General features: G+C 33.1%; 1 protein-coding gene across 4 annotated transcripts in view; it reads right to left on the bottom strand.

The window, feature by feature from the left end:
- BRINP3 (BMP/retinoic acid inducible neural specific 3) overlaps positions 1 to 19,298 on the bottom strand; it is a 377,833-nt gene that overhangs the window by 60,517 nt on the left and 298,018 nt on the right. For all 4 annotated transcript variants that reach the window (XM_025421013.3, XM_035711116.2, XM_035711117.2 and 1 more), the window contains one exon: positions 5,135 to 5,357. In XM_025421013.3, coding sequence (XP_025276798.1) covers positions 5,135 to 5,357 — 223 coding nt within the window. The remainder of the gene's footprint in view (positions 1 to 5,134; positions 5,358 to 19,298) is intronic.

The raw sequence follows: 19,298 nt of genomic DNA, 5'->3' as shown, positions 1-19,298 counted from the left end.
AGATTTCAGCTAGAGGATTTTCCACTAAGATAACAGAAAAGCTACACTGAAGGCATATAAAGCAGAAGAATGTTTTATGTACATGTCACCTGAATATCATACCATACTTGGAAGTAAGAATACTTTGTCTCTCAATTTTGCTTTTCAGGGCACCTGAGTGGCTTGGTGGTTGAACATCTGCCTTTGGATCAGGTCCTGATTCTAGGGTCCTGGGATTGAGTCTCACATCAGGCTCCCTGCAGGGAGCCTGCTTCTTCCCATGCTTATGTCTCTGCTTCTTCCTGTGCCTCTCATGAGTAAATAAATAAAATCTTAATTTTTTTTTGTTGTTGTTGTTTTTCTTCTCTTGAGGATAAAGGTGGAACGGTGATAGGATAAAACATGTAAATAAAAGTGAAAATTGCCCTTGGAAAATTATAAAGACTTTTAATTCTGATTCTCCTCCTATTTTAAGCATTGTTAACCTGGGAGGGGTGTGGTCCAAATCAGTACATTGGTATACTATGAATAATGTAATTGAAATAATGAATTTGGATAAAATGTGTTCTTACATCATTGTTACTTTCTTTCTCCAAAGGCCAGTGCAAATATGGCAAAGACATGGGGTGTTTCTCTTAACATACTAGCCATGGATTTTTATCTCAAGAAGTAGTGCATCACTAAATTTTCTATTTTTAATTTTTATAATGATATGGTTGATATTCCTACAGTCACTGTTTTGTAGTCCAAAATCAACTACAAACAATTGGCCAGTTTAAGGATTTACATTACAGATCCATTCCTTATATATTATAGAATTTATTGATAATTTGAAACCAACCAATTTTCTAAATTCTGTACCACCATTACCAATGCCTAGTTTAAAATCATAGTTTTCATTACATATTTGATGTCATCAAGATAACACTTGAAAATATACATATACAAAAACTTAGTTCAAATTAATTATTGAATATGATAACAAAATCCAAAAAAATCATAACCAGAAAAAATGGTTATGAAATAGATTTTAAGATAAATATCATGCAAAACTACATAGAGAAAAGAATTACTTGATTAAATAACATTTTAAAACGGAATTTTGTTTGTCTACTATAAAGTAATTAAATCTTACTTTTTTAGTAAATGTAGGCTTTTGGGAATAGTATTCACACTGTTGTGCATATAGCACAGTTAAAAAGAAACTATGAATCAGGTTCTCAGCTGGGTATAGGAGATGAGGGTAGAGTAGTGCATCGCTGGAATTTGAGCTCAAATAGCCACAAGTATGGCAGAAAGTAAATGGGAGGAGTCTTGAGAACTCAACTCTATATCTTCCAGACAAGAGAGGATTTTCTTAACTCATCCAATACTATGACTTTTCAAGATTGAAATAAAGGTCATTAAAGTGACCTAGATGAAATACACTTCCACCCCAGCCCTTCCTTTTTTAGTCAGGGTGTAGTACCTATAATCCTAGAATTATTCTTGTCCAAGCTGGCAGTAGTCTAAAAAAATGCTTCTTATGTATAAATGTCTTTTCTAAGCATGTTTAATCTATTCTGTCTAGGAATAAATACTGTAACATCTTATATAAAATTATTTTACCTAACCAAAGTTTGCCCCTCTTCATTATTAAAGAAACATATTTTAATGAAAGATTACATTTTAAGAAAGATTACATATTTTAATACAAGATAAGGATTGTAATATCTGATTGCTTTTATTGAATGCATGAAAATTACTTATAAAAATTTCCTGTAATGACTTAAAATTATTTTTGTTTCTATAATTCTACTGTTCACAAATCAGGAAGTTACAATTTATCTCCACATATTTCCATTTGGTTCCTGTGCCCAGTAAAATGTGATTTTTCCTCAATGTTTAATGGCTATATTACCTTATTCTTTTGCTTTTAATGTTATATATTTATTACTTTCTTTATTAGTTTTGTAGTGCACCATGAAGACTTGGAAACAACTTCCGCTTTTCCGTTGTCCCCATCCCTGAGCCAATATTCTCTTAAAATGCCTTTCTCAACATTGTGCAACAATAGTGCATTGGAAAATACCATAATAACACATGAGCTTTGACAAAATTAACTATCAAAACAACCAAAATCAAATACATTTATAGTACTAGCCTTTGAAGGTACTTCTCTATCTTGAATAAGCTTTATGGCAAGCAGAAGATATTTATTACCACAGGCAAATCACATTTTTATACTTCATTTTTACTGCCTTCAGGACATATTCAAAATGGATCCAGGTTTTTATTTGCTTTTATATCCACTAAAAATGTCCCTTATTATTATAAGTGAAAGAAACCAATTTGAATTAGTTGATGGTATAAGAGAAAATTACTGGAAGGATAAATCAGATATCTCATATGTTTGAAAGTATGAAAAAATAAAAAAAGAAAAAAACTGTTATATGTAATCCTCTAATGCATTAGAAAAGAAAGTTGGTCAAAGGTGCAGATGCATCATTTTGTAGATTAGCAAGAAGTTGTAAATTGATTTTCTAAGAGCACCAAATCACTCTGCATAACAAAAATATAGACAGATTTCAGTAAAAAAAGGGTTATATGGAAGAAATGAGGGTCAATAAAGAGAGAGGATTAAAAGAAAAATATCTAGATATTCAGCAAAGGAGAAAGGGAAGTAGGGTGAAAAGAAACTGAAGAGAAAACAAATATGAGGTAAAAGATTTTTACACATTATTCTTGCATGTCAGTTATAAGTACCATTCTCATTTTCACTTTGAAAATATTAAAATTTATGTTTTTCTTGCCTGTGTTACAGAGTTGTAAATACTTGGTGACACATAAGGGACAGAAAAAATCATCTTTCAGTTAGAAATAAAAAAAAAGATGGATAACAAAGCTTCAGAGAGAGAAATGCACTGGATGTAGGGGTCAAGAGAAAATAAGGGTTTGAATGATTGTGAATTCTCTGTCCCAGACTGGGTCTACAGCCAGCTTCATTGTCATCTACCGTAGACAGGATGTATGCAAAAGAGATGGTTAGCTACCCTTCTCACCCTCACATCTTAAGGTCTTACTGATAGGTAGAGACTGGCCCTTGACAGATGTGGTCTGAATGCTGTGTTCCCTCAAAATTCACATGTTGGAATCTTAACCCCCAAAGATGATGGTATTAAGAGGTGGGCCCTTTGAAGGTGCTCAGTTCATGAGGATGGAGCCTTTGTGAATGGGATTAGTATTCTTAAAATCAAAACTCCAAGGAGATCTCTCACCCCTCCCACGGTATAAGGACATAGTAAGAGGTCAGCAGTTTGCTACATGACACAGTTCTTAGATAAGAATAACATAGACCTAAACTTATTCTTCCCTGTGACATGAGAGAAGGGATTTTATCATCTCACCTTTCATTATTAATGAAAAAGAGATAACTTCATAAAAATATTTTAATCAATTTTTAGTGGTTTGCTGCTGCCTGTATATACTGGCTCAGAAGAACCAATTTTGCATATCACAAGAATTGGAAAATGCTATAAATTAGGGTCCCCACCCAGGAAAGCTGGTTGTTAAACTTTTACCAACATACCTTAAATGTGAATAAAATATAATAGCACAAAATAGTGTAGCTGAGTTATTTTGTAGAAATTATGTATGAATATTTTAAAATAATTACTATAATTTTTGTCCTTTAATGAAATGAATATGTCATTGTTACTGACCTCAAAAGTTTTAGAATAGCAAAAAAGTTCACTACCTCAAAGAAGCCAGATTGTCACAGGCCTCACAATTTACTCAAGTCAGAATGAGGATTTTAACTCCGTATGAATTCATGAGCGCAACAGTGGTGACAATGTAAATTTGGTGAGATTACTCTGAGTATCCTGCTTTATCTCAAGGATGAGTTACACTATGTATTACAAGGAAAAACTTCAACCTATATGTCATTATATGAAAGTGTCAAGAAATCATCTTACTTGTCAGGGTTCATTTTGTCAATCTCATTTTGTTTGGTTTTGCTTATTTTTTTCACATTTTAGAGTAATAGACCAATACTAAGTGTAGGAAAAAAAAAAAAAAGCTGAGAAAAAAATTCCATAGAGGCAAGACAAAAAAATAAAATCTCAAATGGAAGTGAGTCACAGGTATTGCTTATCTACTTCTTCTTTCAGAAAATTTTGAAAACATACTTCACATACATACAACCTCTTTTTTTCACTATATCCTATAAAAAGATTGTAGTACATAGTTTGTTGTCATTTTTCCCTAATATCATTTTATTCTATTAAAATTGAAAAAAGCAAAACAAATAAATCTCATATTCCTTGTAAAAAATAGAGATGGAAAAAAATTCAAATTCAATAAAATTGTTTATGTAGCAAGCAGTCTGTGTGTGTGTGTCTGTGTGTGTGTGTGTGTGTGTGATGACTAATAACCAACTTGAGAATTATGCTAAATTTAAAAAGAAAGTCAAGAAAACCTCTGGTGATCTTTGATTTATTTAGTTTAAAAATTTAGAATGCAAATATTTATTTCTATAATTTATTAAATTTAGTTCCATGTATTTTCCATTAAATTTAGTTCCAAATAATACATCTTTACTTTATTCTTTTTAATCTTTATCATGCTTATTTATTCTGTACACATCCAATTGAATTGTGTCATATTTTCATACTTTTCTTACAAATCTTGTACCTTTATGACATATTTGTATGTTTAAATTTTATTTATTTTTACTAGAAATTAATGTAGCTCTCATGATATATTGGACCCCACTACCTGCTCATTTCCAGTTTTCATTTCTCCACTCACCCCTTAAATATATCTTTAGATTCTGTCTAAACACTTTCCTTTTTTTTTTAAGGTTTATTTATATATTTGAGAGAAAGACAGAAAGAGTGAATGAGAGGAGGGGCTGAGAGAGAGGGAGAGAGAGAATCCCAAGCAAACTCTGGATTGAGCAAGGAGCCTAATGCAGGGCTCTCATTTGGATTACTATTTTGGAGAATGCAATTTATTATTTTTGAGACCTAAGAGAAAACGTTTTCAAATTATCTCTAATAATATAAATTATAACATAATGCTATGTATATTATCACATCCGCATTCAGAAAATAGATAGAGCTCACTATCAAAACAATGTCCTTAGTTGTCTATATTAGCATAAATGTCTTACCTTTGTCTTGGCAAACTGATGAGGGGTTGTTTATGACACCTCTTGCTAAGGCTAAAGAGCTTGTGTACAATTTTCTGCGCCTTCAGGAATAGCTGCTTCATGCTGTTCTCCAGTTGTTCGTAGCGGCGCTGAAAATTAGAATCCATTGTCCACAAATGCATTATGGTAGATGTGTTGAGGAAATAATTCATGGGTAGCCTTTTCATAAAGAACTTGAATTCATCTGGAAAAATGTTAAAATTCAATACTTTAATAAACCAACTATTTTCCCCTTTTCCAAAATAAATTTAATATGTTAATATTAAAAACAAATACTATTTATTATTTTATGTACAACAAATTAAAAGCAAATTGGAAATTTTTTTTGATGCTTTAGAATTGTTTTCTTTTTTGTTCCCCTTAAAGTAGAACTTTCATGGTAGAAGATAATGAAAATAATTTGTACTAAAACAAGTATTTGGCCAGAAAGTTTAAGCTGAATTTAATTTTTCAATGTTCTCCTTTGGAGGGTTTTTGAATGAACTTTCTCCCACAAGTAGTAGTCATTAATTCAGCTTTCATTTTTGGCATTAGTACTAATAATCCTTTCCAAATGTTTCATACGAAAGAAATAATTTCATTAACTCAGCATAGAAATACATATAATTATTATTAAATGAATATATTAATGCTCAAAGAAAAAGAGAAGACTTTTAAAATAGAAGATTATAATATTCAACTATGCATTCTGGTTATTCCCTTTAACTAACCATATTCTAACTTGTAGAGACAATGTAGTTTAAAACAAAGTGTATGCCAAAGAGAAAAATTTAAAAAGAATTTAAAGCTCTAATTCTGGCTTTTGTTTTTGTGCTGATCATTACCGTATCTGAAATTGTTTTCTTTTTAAATGTCTGATTAACCAACAGTAGAAACAAAACTTGATGCTATACTAAAATAAGCAATCACCGAAAGGTCTGTTAATGATCTTAACACAAAAGAGAGTTGAGACAATAGCCAAAAGATGGAAACAAACCAACTATCCATCCACAAATGAATATATATCTTAATTATGGTGTACATAGATATATATGAATATTATTGACCCATAAAAATATAATGAAGTTCTGACATATGTGGCAGCATGAATAAACTTTGAAAATATGTAAATGAAATAAGCCAGACTAAAACAAAAAGACAAATATTGTATGAGTCCACTTATATGAAATATCTAAAATAATCAAGTTCATTGGGATAGAAAATAGATTAGAATTTACCAAAGGGTGAGGGAAGAGGGAATGGAATATTATTGGATTATAGCTACAGAATTTCTGTTTGTGGTGATGAAAACTTTTTCAAAAAAAGATAGCAGTGATGGTTGTACATCATTAATGTAATTAATGTCACTGAATTGTATAGATAAAATGGGAAATTTTATGTTGTATGGTTTTATCACAGTAAAAACCAATAAAAAGAGATAGTATAGCCTTTCCTCCCATCTCTCCTTTTCTTCTAAAGTAAATATTATGAACTAGGAGTAAAAAAGAAACCCACAAAAAAAAAAAACCTCTTTGTATCATTTTGCTATTTCTTTAAAATATCAGTGTTAAGAATATCATATTGCACCCATTTCACTGTAGTAGATGGCTGATTGCTCCTCCCCACAAACACAGGAACTCACCACAAGATGTTTTCAGTGGCTGAAGATGTAGTATTTGGCAAGTGAGGCAAATGATATTTTAGTTACTATAAATATAATATAATATAAATATAAATATAAATTTTAGTTACCCATCAAAAAGTACATGGTATGCATTAAACCTCAGCTTCTCTGTGCCTTCATTTCCTCCTTTGAAAATGAAATAGAACATTGTGGATGATCATAACCTTATTTCACTTTAAAATTCTATGATGTTATAAGCATTTCTTTAAATTACCTTTTAGCTAGTTATCCAATTCAAAAACAGTTGTTTTTCTAATGTTCAGTTGCAGCTATTTTTATTTAACTGGATTTGGACAAGGTGTGTCAATAACCATTTCTTGATGTGGGCAGTGTGTCTAATGCACTATTTTAAAACCTCCAAATTATCATTTCTTAAATGATGCCATTCACTTGGGAAAAGTGTATTACATTAACACACACACACACACACACACATACATATATATATTTAGAGCAATTAATTTATATTTATTTTATTAGTAGGGTTATTTTGATATTCCGACCCAAAGTCTTTCATCAATGCTGACAAATAAAACTTTTTGGCAATTAATAGAAAATTATATTCTGAATATTAGAGTTGTCATTTCTTCTGGAGCAAATGAACACAGAGTCCTGGTGTCTTTTGGACATTTATGGTCTAGACATTTACCACAAGAAGAAGGAAAAATAAAACAAAAGGAAAAATGATTTATGAAGGGAGATTTTGGAGAATGTATCCACTTGATATGCTTCAAATCATTTTTTAAGTAAGCGGGGTATAAATAAGAGATGCATTTTAAAATTCCAATTTCACAGTACCCTACATTTCATGTGGTCCCATATGTCTCTTTTGAGAAATTCCCTCTTTTGAATAAAGGAGTTGATGCATGGAAATTGGAAAGCATTTCTTGGATTATTCACAGAACAGATGCCACCTCTTTGAAAACTAATCATTCATTTCATTGTCATCTTTTACTTGAACACTTTTGATAAGACTTTATTGTTTCATGGCTTTGCATATTTTCATTGTTTGCTATAATACTCTTCTGAGAGTTTCTAAATTAGTAAATTTTATTCAAGATAAATAATATTTTAAAACAGGATGTATTTTGTATTACCAAAGTGTATGTAATAGTGTATGTCAGCTGAAAACTGTCACTATACTATTTCTAAGAAACATAGTTTTAACATGGCACTTGAATAATCACTTCATTATGAAGTCATTAAGAGTCAACACTGACAGTCACTCAAAACATTTATTGGACACCTGCTGTGCACAGAGCATACAGATGTTTCAGTCAGTCGATGAGAGCGACTATGGATAAACTTTCATCTTATTTTTTTCAATGGCAAATGACATGAGATAACTTCTAGTATTAAAATAACAACCTCAGTTTCTGAAATTCATTCTACTTAGAAGTCAAGAGAATCTCCAGAAATATTCCCATGGATAGCTTTTCCTTTGTGCTAGGCAATTAGTAAAATCCATATTTATAGAATGTGAACATGAAATTTGAATGATACAGTAGACTTATTATATAAATCCAAGGATTTATGTAACTACAAAGAGATAATACAATGATTAGGGGAGGCCAGATAACATTTTATCCTACAGTAGTTGCTAGAAGCCATGTTGAAAATAAAGCACTATTGCTTTTCAAATGGCAAGTAAACAATGACTAGCCATATATTTGGGGGTGAATAAATTTGTAAAAGAAAACAAACTAATGTTGCATAAAAATAATCCAGAAAAACTAAATTTAGTATCTAGATTCCTAGACAGATATTAATCTGGAAACACCAGTTAAGTATGTACCAACTAAGTACTTTTGCTCGGTATGGAGGACAATAGAGAAACAAAATCATACAACAACGATAATGGTAATAAACATCCTCTTGCTCACAGGAATTTATAGTCAATCAGTCTTCTTAATAAAACTATTTCACATGAAGCAAAGAATAACACAGAGAAATGCATGATGTTAATTCTGTGGGGGCAAGGAGAATTAGGTTAAGTGACAACTTTCCAATAACTATAGAAGACTAGCAAGGCACCATGTTAACTTCCTATACTGTTACTACTTCTCCATTAAAAATGAAGTGTTTTTTAAAAAAATAGTTGAACAAAGTTTGTTCCTTTTTTCCCCCTTTCCCCTGATAGTAACTCTAGTTAATACTTGATATTTAATTAGCCAATTCTGGAACTAATTCATTCTCCCCCTCACCCCATCTCTGTGTCTCTCTCATTAGCTCTTACTTTGACAAGAACTGTTTTAAGTGCTTTAAATGCTAATATAATCCCTCCAATAATCCTTCATGTAAATTTTATTGGCATTTCTATGTGTGTAGAATACAGATAATCTTTACTTTCATAACTCTAATGTTAACAAAAATTTTTATTGACATTCCTGCATTTGCATATTGATCTAATGTATTTATATGCACTCTATTCTCATGCTTCACAATTGAATCAAATAGGTAAGAGTAGAAAAATGAAAAATTTTAGGGTGTAAAATAGCCAGTCATATGTAACCCTGATTTCTGTTTCTGACTATACTAATGAACATGATAATCACTGACCAGTATATCTTTGATTATGTATTTTTAAATATTCAGAATCTCTATTCAGAACTGATTTAGAATATATTTTCAAAGGTGCTCTAAAGCATTCTTCTTTCTCTTCTTCTTCTTCTTCTTCTTCTTCTTCTTCTTCTTCTTCTTTTTCTTCTTCTTCTTCTCCTTCTTCTTCTTCTTTCTCTTCTTCTTCCTCTTTTTAAAGCAAGCCCAATACCCAGCATGGAGCTCAATACAGAGCTGAATTCATCACCCTGAGCTCAGATTGGGAGCCCTATGCTCAACCAACTGAGGCACCAGGCACCCCCTAAGGCATGCTAAATTTTTTAGAGCTTTGAGAAAATATAATTTACTTCCTCAAAAGTGTAGAAGACTAATAAGGTATTTTTCATTATTATTCAGAAATTATTTCTTAAGTTCTAAATCCATGAGAATAATCCAAAACAGAAGCTGCTTACCATTAGAAAGTAAGACTATGGTTAGGAAGAACTGAGGGAGGAAACTGGTGCTTTTATGGTTTTTATGAATTCAGATGAACTTGCTTTTGGCTAAAATTTAAATAAATATTGTGAATCAATATAAAAAGACAGCCAAGGGACACCTGGGTGGCTCAGTGGTTGGACGTCTGCCCTTTGGCTCAGGGCGTGATCCCAGGATCTGGGATCGAGTCCCACATCCGGCTCCCTGCATGGAGCCTGCTTCTCCCTCTGCCTGTGTCTCTGCCTCTTTCTGTGTCTCTCATGAATAAGTAAATAAAATCTTTTAAAAAATCAATTTTTTAAAAATGACACATGAGATATACACATAGTATATTGACAATTCAATAGTATATTTTGGCTGTCTTGGTTTTTAAGATTTTATTTATTTGTTCATGAGAGACACAGAAAGAGGTAGATACACAAGCAGAGGGAGAAGCAAGCTTCCCACAGAGAATCTAATATGGGACTCGATCCCAGGACCCCAGGATCATGCCCAATCGCTGGGGCATGGGCATGATGCTCAATCGCTAAGCCACCTAGGCATCCCTTAAAAAGCGATCTTAATTAACTGCTTGTTAATATGAAAGTAAAAGTCTACTGGTTCACATTTCATGCATTTTTTTCTTAACATATTGAGACAATCAAAGTATCTTTTCAGTAGAAATGACAATGCTATATGGATGACAATTTTAATTATTCTCAAAGTATAGCAATAGCTTTACTATAGTAATAAAATATTGTACAATATCTAGGAAAATATGCAGGGACACAGGGCATCTTAAAATGAAAGAAGGTAATAGGTAAAAAATATATATATATGTCAGATACATTCGAAGAATCTATGAAACATTGTTTTTAAACAGAAAGAATCATCATTTCTGATTTTATGACATTACCAACATAATGCCTTTGAACTCATGTCTCCTGCTTATGGTTGGGAATGCAGGATTTTCTGAAATAATGCATATTAATAACAACTGTAGTAGCACAAAATTTTTATAAGCAATGAACTAATAAAATAACTACTACTTCTTCACACAGAATGCAGTACTATACCCTGAACACATGGCAAAATACATTCTGTTTCTATGGCTATATTTTTATTTATTAGTTTGTTGGTTTAGTCTAAAATAGGTTTGTTCCTATGCTAAGTAGTATCTCCAGAGCTAATAAATGCCTATCACCAGTCTTCAGAACACTCTGTTGCAAAGCTACTCTTTGTTCCTCACAAGACAGTTTTCTATGAGAGAGCATGGATTCTTCTATCTTCTGATTTTCACTAGCAAAGTTTTACCTATATTAATTGCAAACCTTCACAGCACAGAAACTATGACCTTAAGTAGTAACATATAAGACTGAGACATAAGTGGATCCGGATGTGAGTAGGAAGAGGTCTGATGTGAAAATATGCTGAGAGAGAGAAAATTCAGGCAATCAGCGTCCTGAGTGGCAGAAAGTTACCAAGGACTGAAATGAAAATTTGACCCCTGAGAGAATGCAAGGAATACACAAATTTTGACCCACTTCATAATTCTGACTATAATTACTCAAGCTTTACTTTAAAAATTAAAAAAAAAATTCCTAGGGACTATTTGAATGATTTGTATCCGTTTAGTACTTTCCCAACTTCTACAGTAAATCACTGGCATGACTTTGAGTAGGTACATATTGGCACAAGCCTATTCATACCGTTCTATAAGTCACGGCTATAGAGTTTACACTGAAAATGACAAAATACTATAATGCTGCATAAAGTACATGGCAAGTCTGTTCCATAGCTTGTGAACTGGCCAATTTTATGAGGCTACAAAGTGATGGGTCGACAAAGGCATAAATCTAAAACTGATCCTAATTCCCCAGAAGCTGCCTAGAAATAAGCCATGTTTTTCCTGTTTTCTTTTTCTCTGAAAAATACAGCATACTTTTATATTAAAATCTTTATTACCATGAGCCAATTAATCTGTCCTTCATTGGATTGTCCAGTTTATGAACTCTTTATCAAATGTTTGAGAAGTTACCTAGACCTTTAAGGACAAAACCTGCAAGGCTCAGATCTTGACATTTCCAGTTCCCTTGTAGATACAGAGTGGGTGCATCATATAAGCTATAGGAATCTGGTGTACCCACCCAGCGTTTGAATCTTAAGCTGTTGATGCAATAGCAAAGAAGATGCCCAGAGCAATTCACTCTGGAAATGGTGTTTACAGCAGGAATGGTAGTGTTTAGGAGCAGTCTTGTATTTATTGCAGTTAGCAGCAATGACCTCAATAAATAAGTCTTAGGCAAGATTTTTAACTTTATGTTGACTATGCAGCACAAGCATACTTCTCTAGATTACCTGATTATTCCAAATGCTATACAATATCCTTTAATGAGTTCCTTATCAGATTAAGTTAGCTAGAGCCTGTTTTTCTTACTTCCAGCAAAGAATCTGGGCTAATCAAGTACTGGTACCCAAAGTGGTTTGGCAATAGCTCTTGTGGGCAATAGAGAAAACATATGCTTGGTGTCCAAGATTGATTGAGACAGAGGGTTTTTAAAACCATATGGTATTATGGGTGGAAATTTGACAATAGAAACACCACCTGTGCTCATCTAGAATGTACAGAAAGAATATTTGGGACTATGTGCCTGCATAGAACTGAATGAAGAACATGAAAAATTCAAAGACTGAGGGTGAGTTGGTTACTACAAATAGAGATGGCTTGCTTAAAGAGCTCAAATTCCTACACTTTCTTCTCAAAGAATAGAATGAATATTGGAGACTTTCAAAGACTGTGCTAAAGGACTCTTTTATCTCTTGCAGCTGTAGGGCTTCAAAACAAACTTTGATCCCAAGATTGAATTTAAATTTCCTGCCAGATCTGTTAAATTAAAGTTAGAAACAACACTAAGAAAGCATGGGAACATAGGAACTGGAAGGTAGATATACCAGAGGACTGAAATTAACTCAGAATAATTCAAAGCATTAATCATTAATACTTGTTTCCTTGATCCCAAGAAACAGCACCTTCTTTGTCTGATAGACTAATGCTGTCTTGCTTTCAGCCATTGTAATAATCTTGATCAAAACAGTGACCTGCACTGGAAAGCTGATGTTCTTCATGACCCACTTCCATCACCCATCATTTTGTTGAAACTATTATAAGATTAATTTTCCAATAGGCTATCAAGAATTTGCTAATTTATAGAGCAAAAAAAAAAAAAACATTACATGCATTGGTATTGGTGCGTGGTGAAAAAGAATGCTTCATTGGTGAAAAGAATGCTTCATTGGTGAAAAGAATGCTGACATCTCTGATGAATACTGTGGCTGTTTTCTGTAGGCTGGCATGCCAGTTAGTGTGAAACTCTGTGTGAAATCAGAAAAATTTTTATTTCAATGAGGATATAATTAATACTCTCTGATTGAGGCCTAGTAGCAGCTATTAGTCATTAGAGGTATGATGAACATGGGTATTGTAACCTACAACAGGTTCAGGGTACTACTTAGAGAGGTCTAACTAGTAGGAATTATATAGTTTATTAATCAGCTCATCATGCCAAAGGATTTAAATATAGGACCAGTGCCCTGAGGTCCTTTTTGATTTGTATAATTGAAAAAAAATTAAATCTGATGACTAAGTCCTGACTTGAGTCATTATGAGAGAGAAGAATGAGGCCCTATTGAATTCCCAACCCTGAATCATTTCAAAGACTTGGAACTGCTATAACATAGTTTAAGTAGGGCAAATCTTTCCTTTATGTTGTGAATTAATTCTTAGGTCTCCTGAATACCAGAATATTCCAGGAATCAGTGTGTAGTCTTATAGAATTAAGATAGTGTATTGGGTTTTCCCTGAATTCCCTTCAAATTAGGCCCAGTGGGACCTTACCTCATGCCATTTTTTATTTTCCCAGTCCCTAACTAAAGAATTAGAATAGGAGAATATTGGCTCCCTGATGTATTATGAAATAAGTCTATTAAGGTAAGAAGGATAAAATGAAGCTTCCCTTTCCTACCAAAAGACTAAATCCAAAATGATATTGCTCGTTTTCTAAGCTTGACACGATTGCAGGAATTAGAAATCCATTCAGTACTGAAAATTGTGAGGATAGTATTCATATTCCATCTCCAATTAACTCACCATGTTGGCTACAGCTTAATCATAGAGCAACTCTAATTAAAACTGCTATTCCAGATGTGGTAGCTTACTGGTGGCATGACTCCTGGCACTAGGGATAAAGCTTCTTCTTGGTACAAACTGTTTTCTCTATCATTGTAAACAGAGATATACCAGAAGCAGTTTCCTTTCATATGTCAGGTACAAGAGCTAAACATTCTCATTTTATTCTGGGGTTCAATCATTTCACAGCCTCTGTAGCACAATTTATTTCATAGGAACATAGATCATCTCATCATGCCATAGGACATATTTTGTTAATGACATCATACTGAAGAGACATGAAAAACACAAGTAGCAGGTATCCTGGCTGCTGGCCCATACCTTAGCTGTGTACAAGGACTGCAAATAAATCTTATGAAAACTGAAGCCCTCAACGCCTGGGTGAGATTTCTAAGTCAGTGGTCCTGGCATATTTCGATAGTATCTCCAAAATGAAGAACAGGTAACTGCTCCTTTAACGACCTTCATAACAAAGATGCACAAATATTGGAAGTTCATCAAATGAATTATCTAGCAACATTACTGATAATGATGAATTCAATCATCTGTATTGGGGTATTGGATGTGCCAGTTGCAGATTCTTTTGCTCCTTTATGTCCTCAAGTCTTCAAGAAATTGCTCTTTCTATGTGATTTAGGGAGTGTTCCTAGCATAGCCTCTGAGCCAGAATCTCTAAGTCCTCCTGCTGATTCTGTGAACTAACCAATCCATATCTTTAAATAAATTCCTTTCCTGCTGTGGTCAGATTCTATTCTTGAAAGAATGTTGACTGATAGAGCTATTTGAGGCCTTAAAGGTAATTATAATGTAGAGTTTAACAAAAGTTCACAAGTATTTATTATCTACTGTGTGCCTATCACTGTGCTAGTTAAGTGGTAAAACTATAATAATAATCACTGTAGCTATAACAATTGTACTTTCTTCATGGGAGTTCTGTGTAAATTAAATGATATAATTACCATGAAAACTTAATAAAATGTCTTTTACGTAATTAGTGATAAATGTTAGCCATTATTTTTCTTCTTATATTCAGTGTTTCTATGTGTGCTGTGCTGAGCACTTTACATGGATTATCTCATTTAATTCTTACAACAATCCTTAGAGATGGGTGCTATTATATTCTGCATTTTGCTGTTGAGGAAATGTACCTTAGCAAGGCTCAGCAAATTGTTCAAAGTGGCACAGTTATTAATTAGAGTTCAGAATAAACCAAGTCTGAAAAAAGCATGACTCCTACCTTAAGAAAAAACACAAGAGAGAGTTAACAGGGGAAAATAATACTATTCTCTATATTTAAAAAGTATTTTGTTTGGCAGATTTTACAAATGTTATTACATCCAACCTCATAACAGCACAGTAGGACAGGCCAGCTTTATTAAGATAAGATGTGAAACTAATTTGAATTATGGAATTATCATATAAAGCCAACTATGAGGGAAAAATTAGAACAATAACAGAGTCAAAAAACGTAAAAGGAGAGCTCATTTTATATTTCTCTGAGAGTTGGGGCAATATTTTACTTTTCTTTGTATTTTCCCTTTCTAAAAGCCTAAGACAGTACATTATATATAGTATGAATTAAGTCTGTATTTCTTAAGTGGCTAAACCAATTGACAAGATCCAGAGAAATGCTTGAAGCTAAATATAAACATATACAGAATAATTCTTTTGGAAAAGTAGAGTTTGAGTTTAGTTATATAAAATATGAAGCTACAAGTTATTCATGTGGGAAAACAGAATTAAAAAAAAAATTGCATATTATAGTTCTAAGCCTGAATACTACTGTGGAAAAAGGGAATTCAGGTTGAAAGCAACAATGCAAAAACAAAAAATAGATGAATTTCTTAATTTACAGTTGAGAAACTGACAAATGAATTTCAGGTAGCGAAATGACAGACTAAGTATGTTTCAGAATATTGATAAATATTTGAAATATCTTCCAAAATTGTAACCATTGCTTAAAAGCAAAACTGAAAGTACATATTCTTGGTTGGGTAAGTAAAATGTACATTCAGTATCTTTTAAATATCAAGTGCTCCTCTAGGCACCTAATTCTCTTAATTCTACACTGTAATTACTGCTGTGTCCATGGTATATTTTTGAAAACCGTGATTTAGAGATGTTGAATTATACTCATCCAGCTATGAAGGCTTGTAAGTAATAGCTAGAGAGAAATTGTGGAACACACAAGCAATGAGATCGAGTTCATGAGAAATCATGTGCCTACTATTAGGCAGACAATCCCAGGTGAGGGTAACGGTGGTGAGAAGTAAGAGACTCTATATCATATGCCTTCAATAGCCAGCAATACACAAACGATACACGCCTTGTCTTGAAGTGGGAAAAGTGTGTCTGGTTCCACCCTCCCCTGTCCTTTTTTTGCAGCAGTTTTTATCCCTTTTCAAAAATGAGAGTAGAATCGAAAGAAGTTTAGTGCTTTCTCTATGAACATAGTTCTACAGAAATGTTGAGTTAGTACTTTAAGAACTTTCACCCAAAACTTGTATTTTATATACTATGTTCTTATGTTACATGTTATTAAAATATGTGAAAATATAATAATTATTGAAATAACATTAATTCGCATATTTATTATAAAGTGTCTTCAGGCAAGGTAATTTTAAAACTCTATAACAAAAATCATCATTTTTTAATAATGTTCAAGTTGGCAAATTTATAATTAAGTTACCAATAAGCTTAAAGAATATTAAGATATTCTTGGAGCCCCTAGGTGGTTCAGTGGTTGAGTGTCTGCCTTCTGCTCAGGTCCCGATCCTGGGGTGCTAGGGTCGAGTCTCACACTGGGCTCCTCACAGGGAGCCTGCTTCTCCCTCTGCCTATGTCTCTGCCTCTCTCTGTGTGTCTCTCCTGAATAAATAAATAAAATCTTTAAAAAAATAATATTAAGCTATTCTGATATAGTTTATTTCTAGCATAGTTTCAACAATAGGTAGGACTCCCAATACCCTATTGGAGAAATTATCTGAGTCCCTGGCTATTTGATAGAAGCTTAATACATTGTTTTAGAGCTTCAGAAAACCAAACTTCAACAAAGAGTAAACACACCTTTCAAATAGCGAAGTTTCTGAGAAAAAAAACAACAACCCAGATCTTGCACAGAAGCAGCAAGGAAACTATCAAGACAAGGAGGTTGTCTCCAGCAGATACATTGAATGTCTCTACATACAACTAAGAAGGATGGAGAAGGCAGGCTGTTATGTGGCTGTATGATATACACTTGAAATCTGCTTTTATTTTTCTTCCTTTCTTACAAAAGTCTTACATGTAATCGAGGTATCTACTAGCATAAAAGTATGATAAAATGTTCAGTAAGACAGAGTCATTGCCTGTGGTGACAAATAAATGCCTAAACATGTTTATAGGCATATGCATGTATAGAATTAATATATATAGGAATTATAATTGGTAATATAGTAACTCCTTCCTGAAATATTTATATATTCGTTTTTATGTAAAATTAAGAGATGTTATATTCTCTACTTTCATTAGGCATGAATTGAAAGTATTTCCTCATATGTTTTGATTTTTTAAGGCTTTTTTATCCAGATCCAATTAACCAAATATATTTTGTACTGTGTCCCTCCAATACATTTTCCATAATATTGTGTTTGTTAGGAACTTGAGATTTTTTTAAAAATTAAAACAATATGTGACTCTGCTAATTGTTCATGCTTATTCTATTTATTCCCAATTAAGGCATCTCAGACGTATTTACATGACACAAATTGTTGGCAGCTGTACTCAATTGTTACTCATCATCATCAGTCTGAAGCTGAGAAATCTTTCCCGAAATCCCCTTCCTTGAACACTTCCAGGTTAGTTTGTCAATCAGAGAGACTTGTGGAATGTGGAAGGCAGATAGGAAATGGTAACCATGATTTTCAGAAGTTTATTACAAGAAACTCATGACAGAAGCAGTCCTTCCCAAGATTCAGTAATATGGTGGCTTCTACAGATTTAGCAGTTGCCACAGAAATGGCAGCTTGCCCAGAAGCAGCAAGTTCCAAACACCTCTGCACAAGCTCCACCTTTCCAGTGGTTAGATGCATGCAGCCTCTTGGACCTGTCCATAGTTTTTCCATCTATTCCAGGGCTTCAAGACTAAGTAGATTTAGATGTTTTCCTAATTCTCTGTCCATCCCTTTGATTCTCTTCCCTTCCAAGTTCCTTCCTCATGGAAGTATTATCTCCCATTTCAAGCCCCTTGTTCCCATATGCCTTTCATAGCTTAATTTTACCAACTTCAGATGAAGAAAGAAGGTGAAGAGTTGTGGCTGGTTTCCTACCATATTCATTGCCTCTTACTGAACATTGATTTTATTGTTGACAGCAATGGGACAAATATAAAACAACTTGTAGCCTCTGGTGGATATATAACAACATTCCGACCAGTGTAACAAAAGCAGCAGTCTGTGGTAGGGGAATAGGGCAGGGGTATGAATAAAGTTTTGCTTTTCATATTTAGGTATTGCTCTTCTTCCTTTCAGGCCTTTCCTGAAGTGAAATGCAGACCTGAAGGTGGAGCAGGCATATTTTAAATATGAGAGAAAACCCAATGGCAAGGAGAGACTTTATTCTACATCTCCTCAATTCCATGAAGCAGTACAAACATTACTACCTCACTTCTGTAACACACAGATTTTTGCAACTGAGGATGGGCAAGAAAAAGTGTGGAATAATACTTTTGAAATTTCTTATCTTATGAGCTTCTTATATTCTTAGAAATTATTGAGAAGCCTACAGACTTTTGTTTATGTGGGACATTTTATAGGTATCTACCAAATTGAATTAAATATCTATTTAGTTGCTCATGTACAATAAGAGTAATTAACACTTTGCATATAATCAACATATTTTGAAAAATAACTGTATTTTGAAGACAAAATGTATTTTATAAAAGATTGGCATTATTTCACATTTTTGCAAATGTCTCTAATATCTTACTTAAGAGAAAATATCTGCATCTCATACCTGGTTCTGCATTCAATTTATTGCAATATCACACACCAGGAAGTTTCTAGACATCTCCACTATGCCTCATAAGACAATGGAAGTAAAAAAAGAAGCGATAATGTTTCAATAACATTATAATAAGAGGCTTGATTTTGTGGACCTCCTGACACTATCACAGGGACCACCAGGTTTCCCCTGACTATACTTTGAGATATGTTGCTCTGGAGAATAATATACATATAAACTGTCATAATCAAAGTTTATATATTATATAGTTATTGCATAGCTAC

This window comes from Canis lupus, chromosome 38 (assembly GCF_003254725.2).
Source record: "Canis lupus dingo isolate Sandy chromosome 38, ASM325472v2, whole genome shotgun sequence".
Classification (NCBI taxonomy): Eukaryota; Metazoa; Chordata; class Mammalia; order Carnivora; family Canidae; genus Canis; species Canis lupus.
The sequence above is the reverse complement of the archived record's forward strand: the minus strand, read 5'-3'. Positions and strand labels throughout refer to the sequence as shown.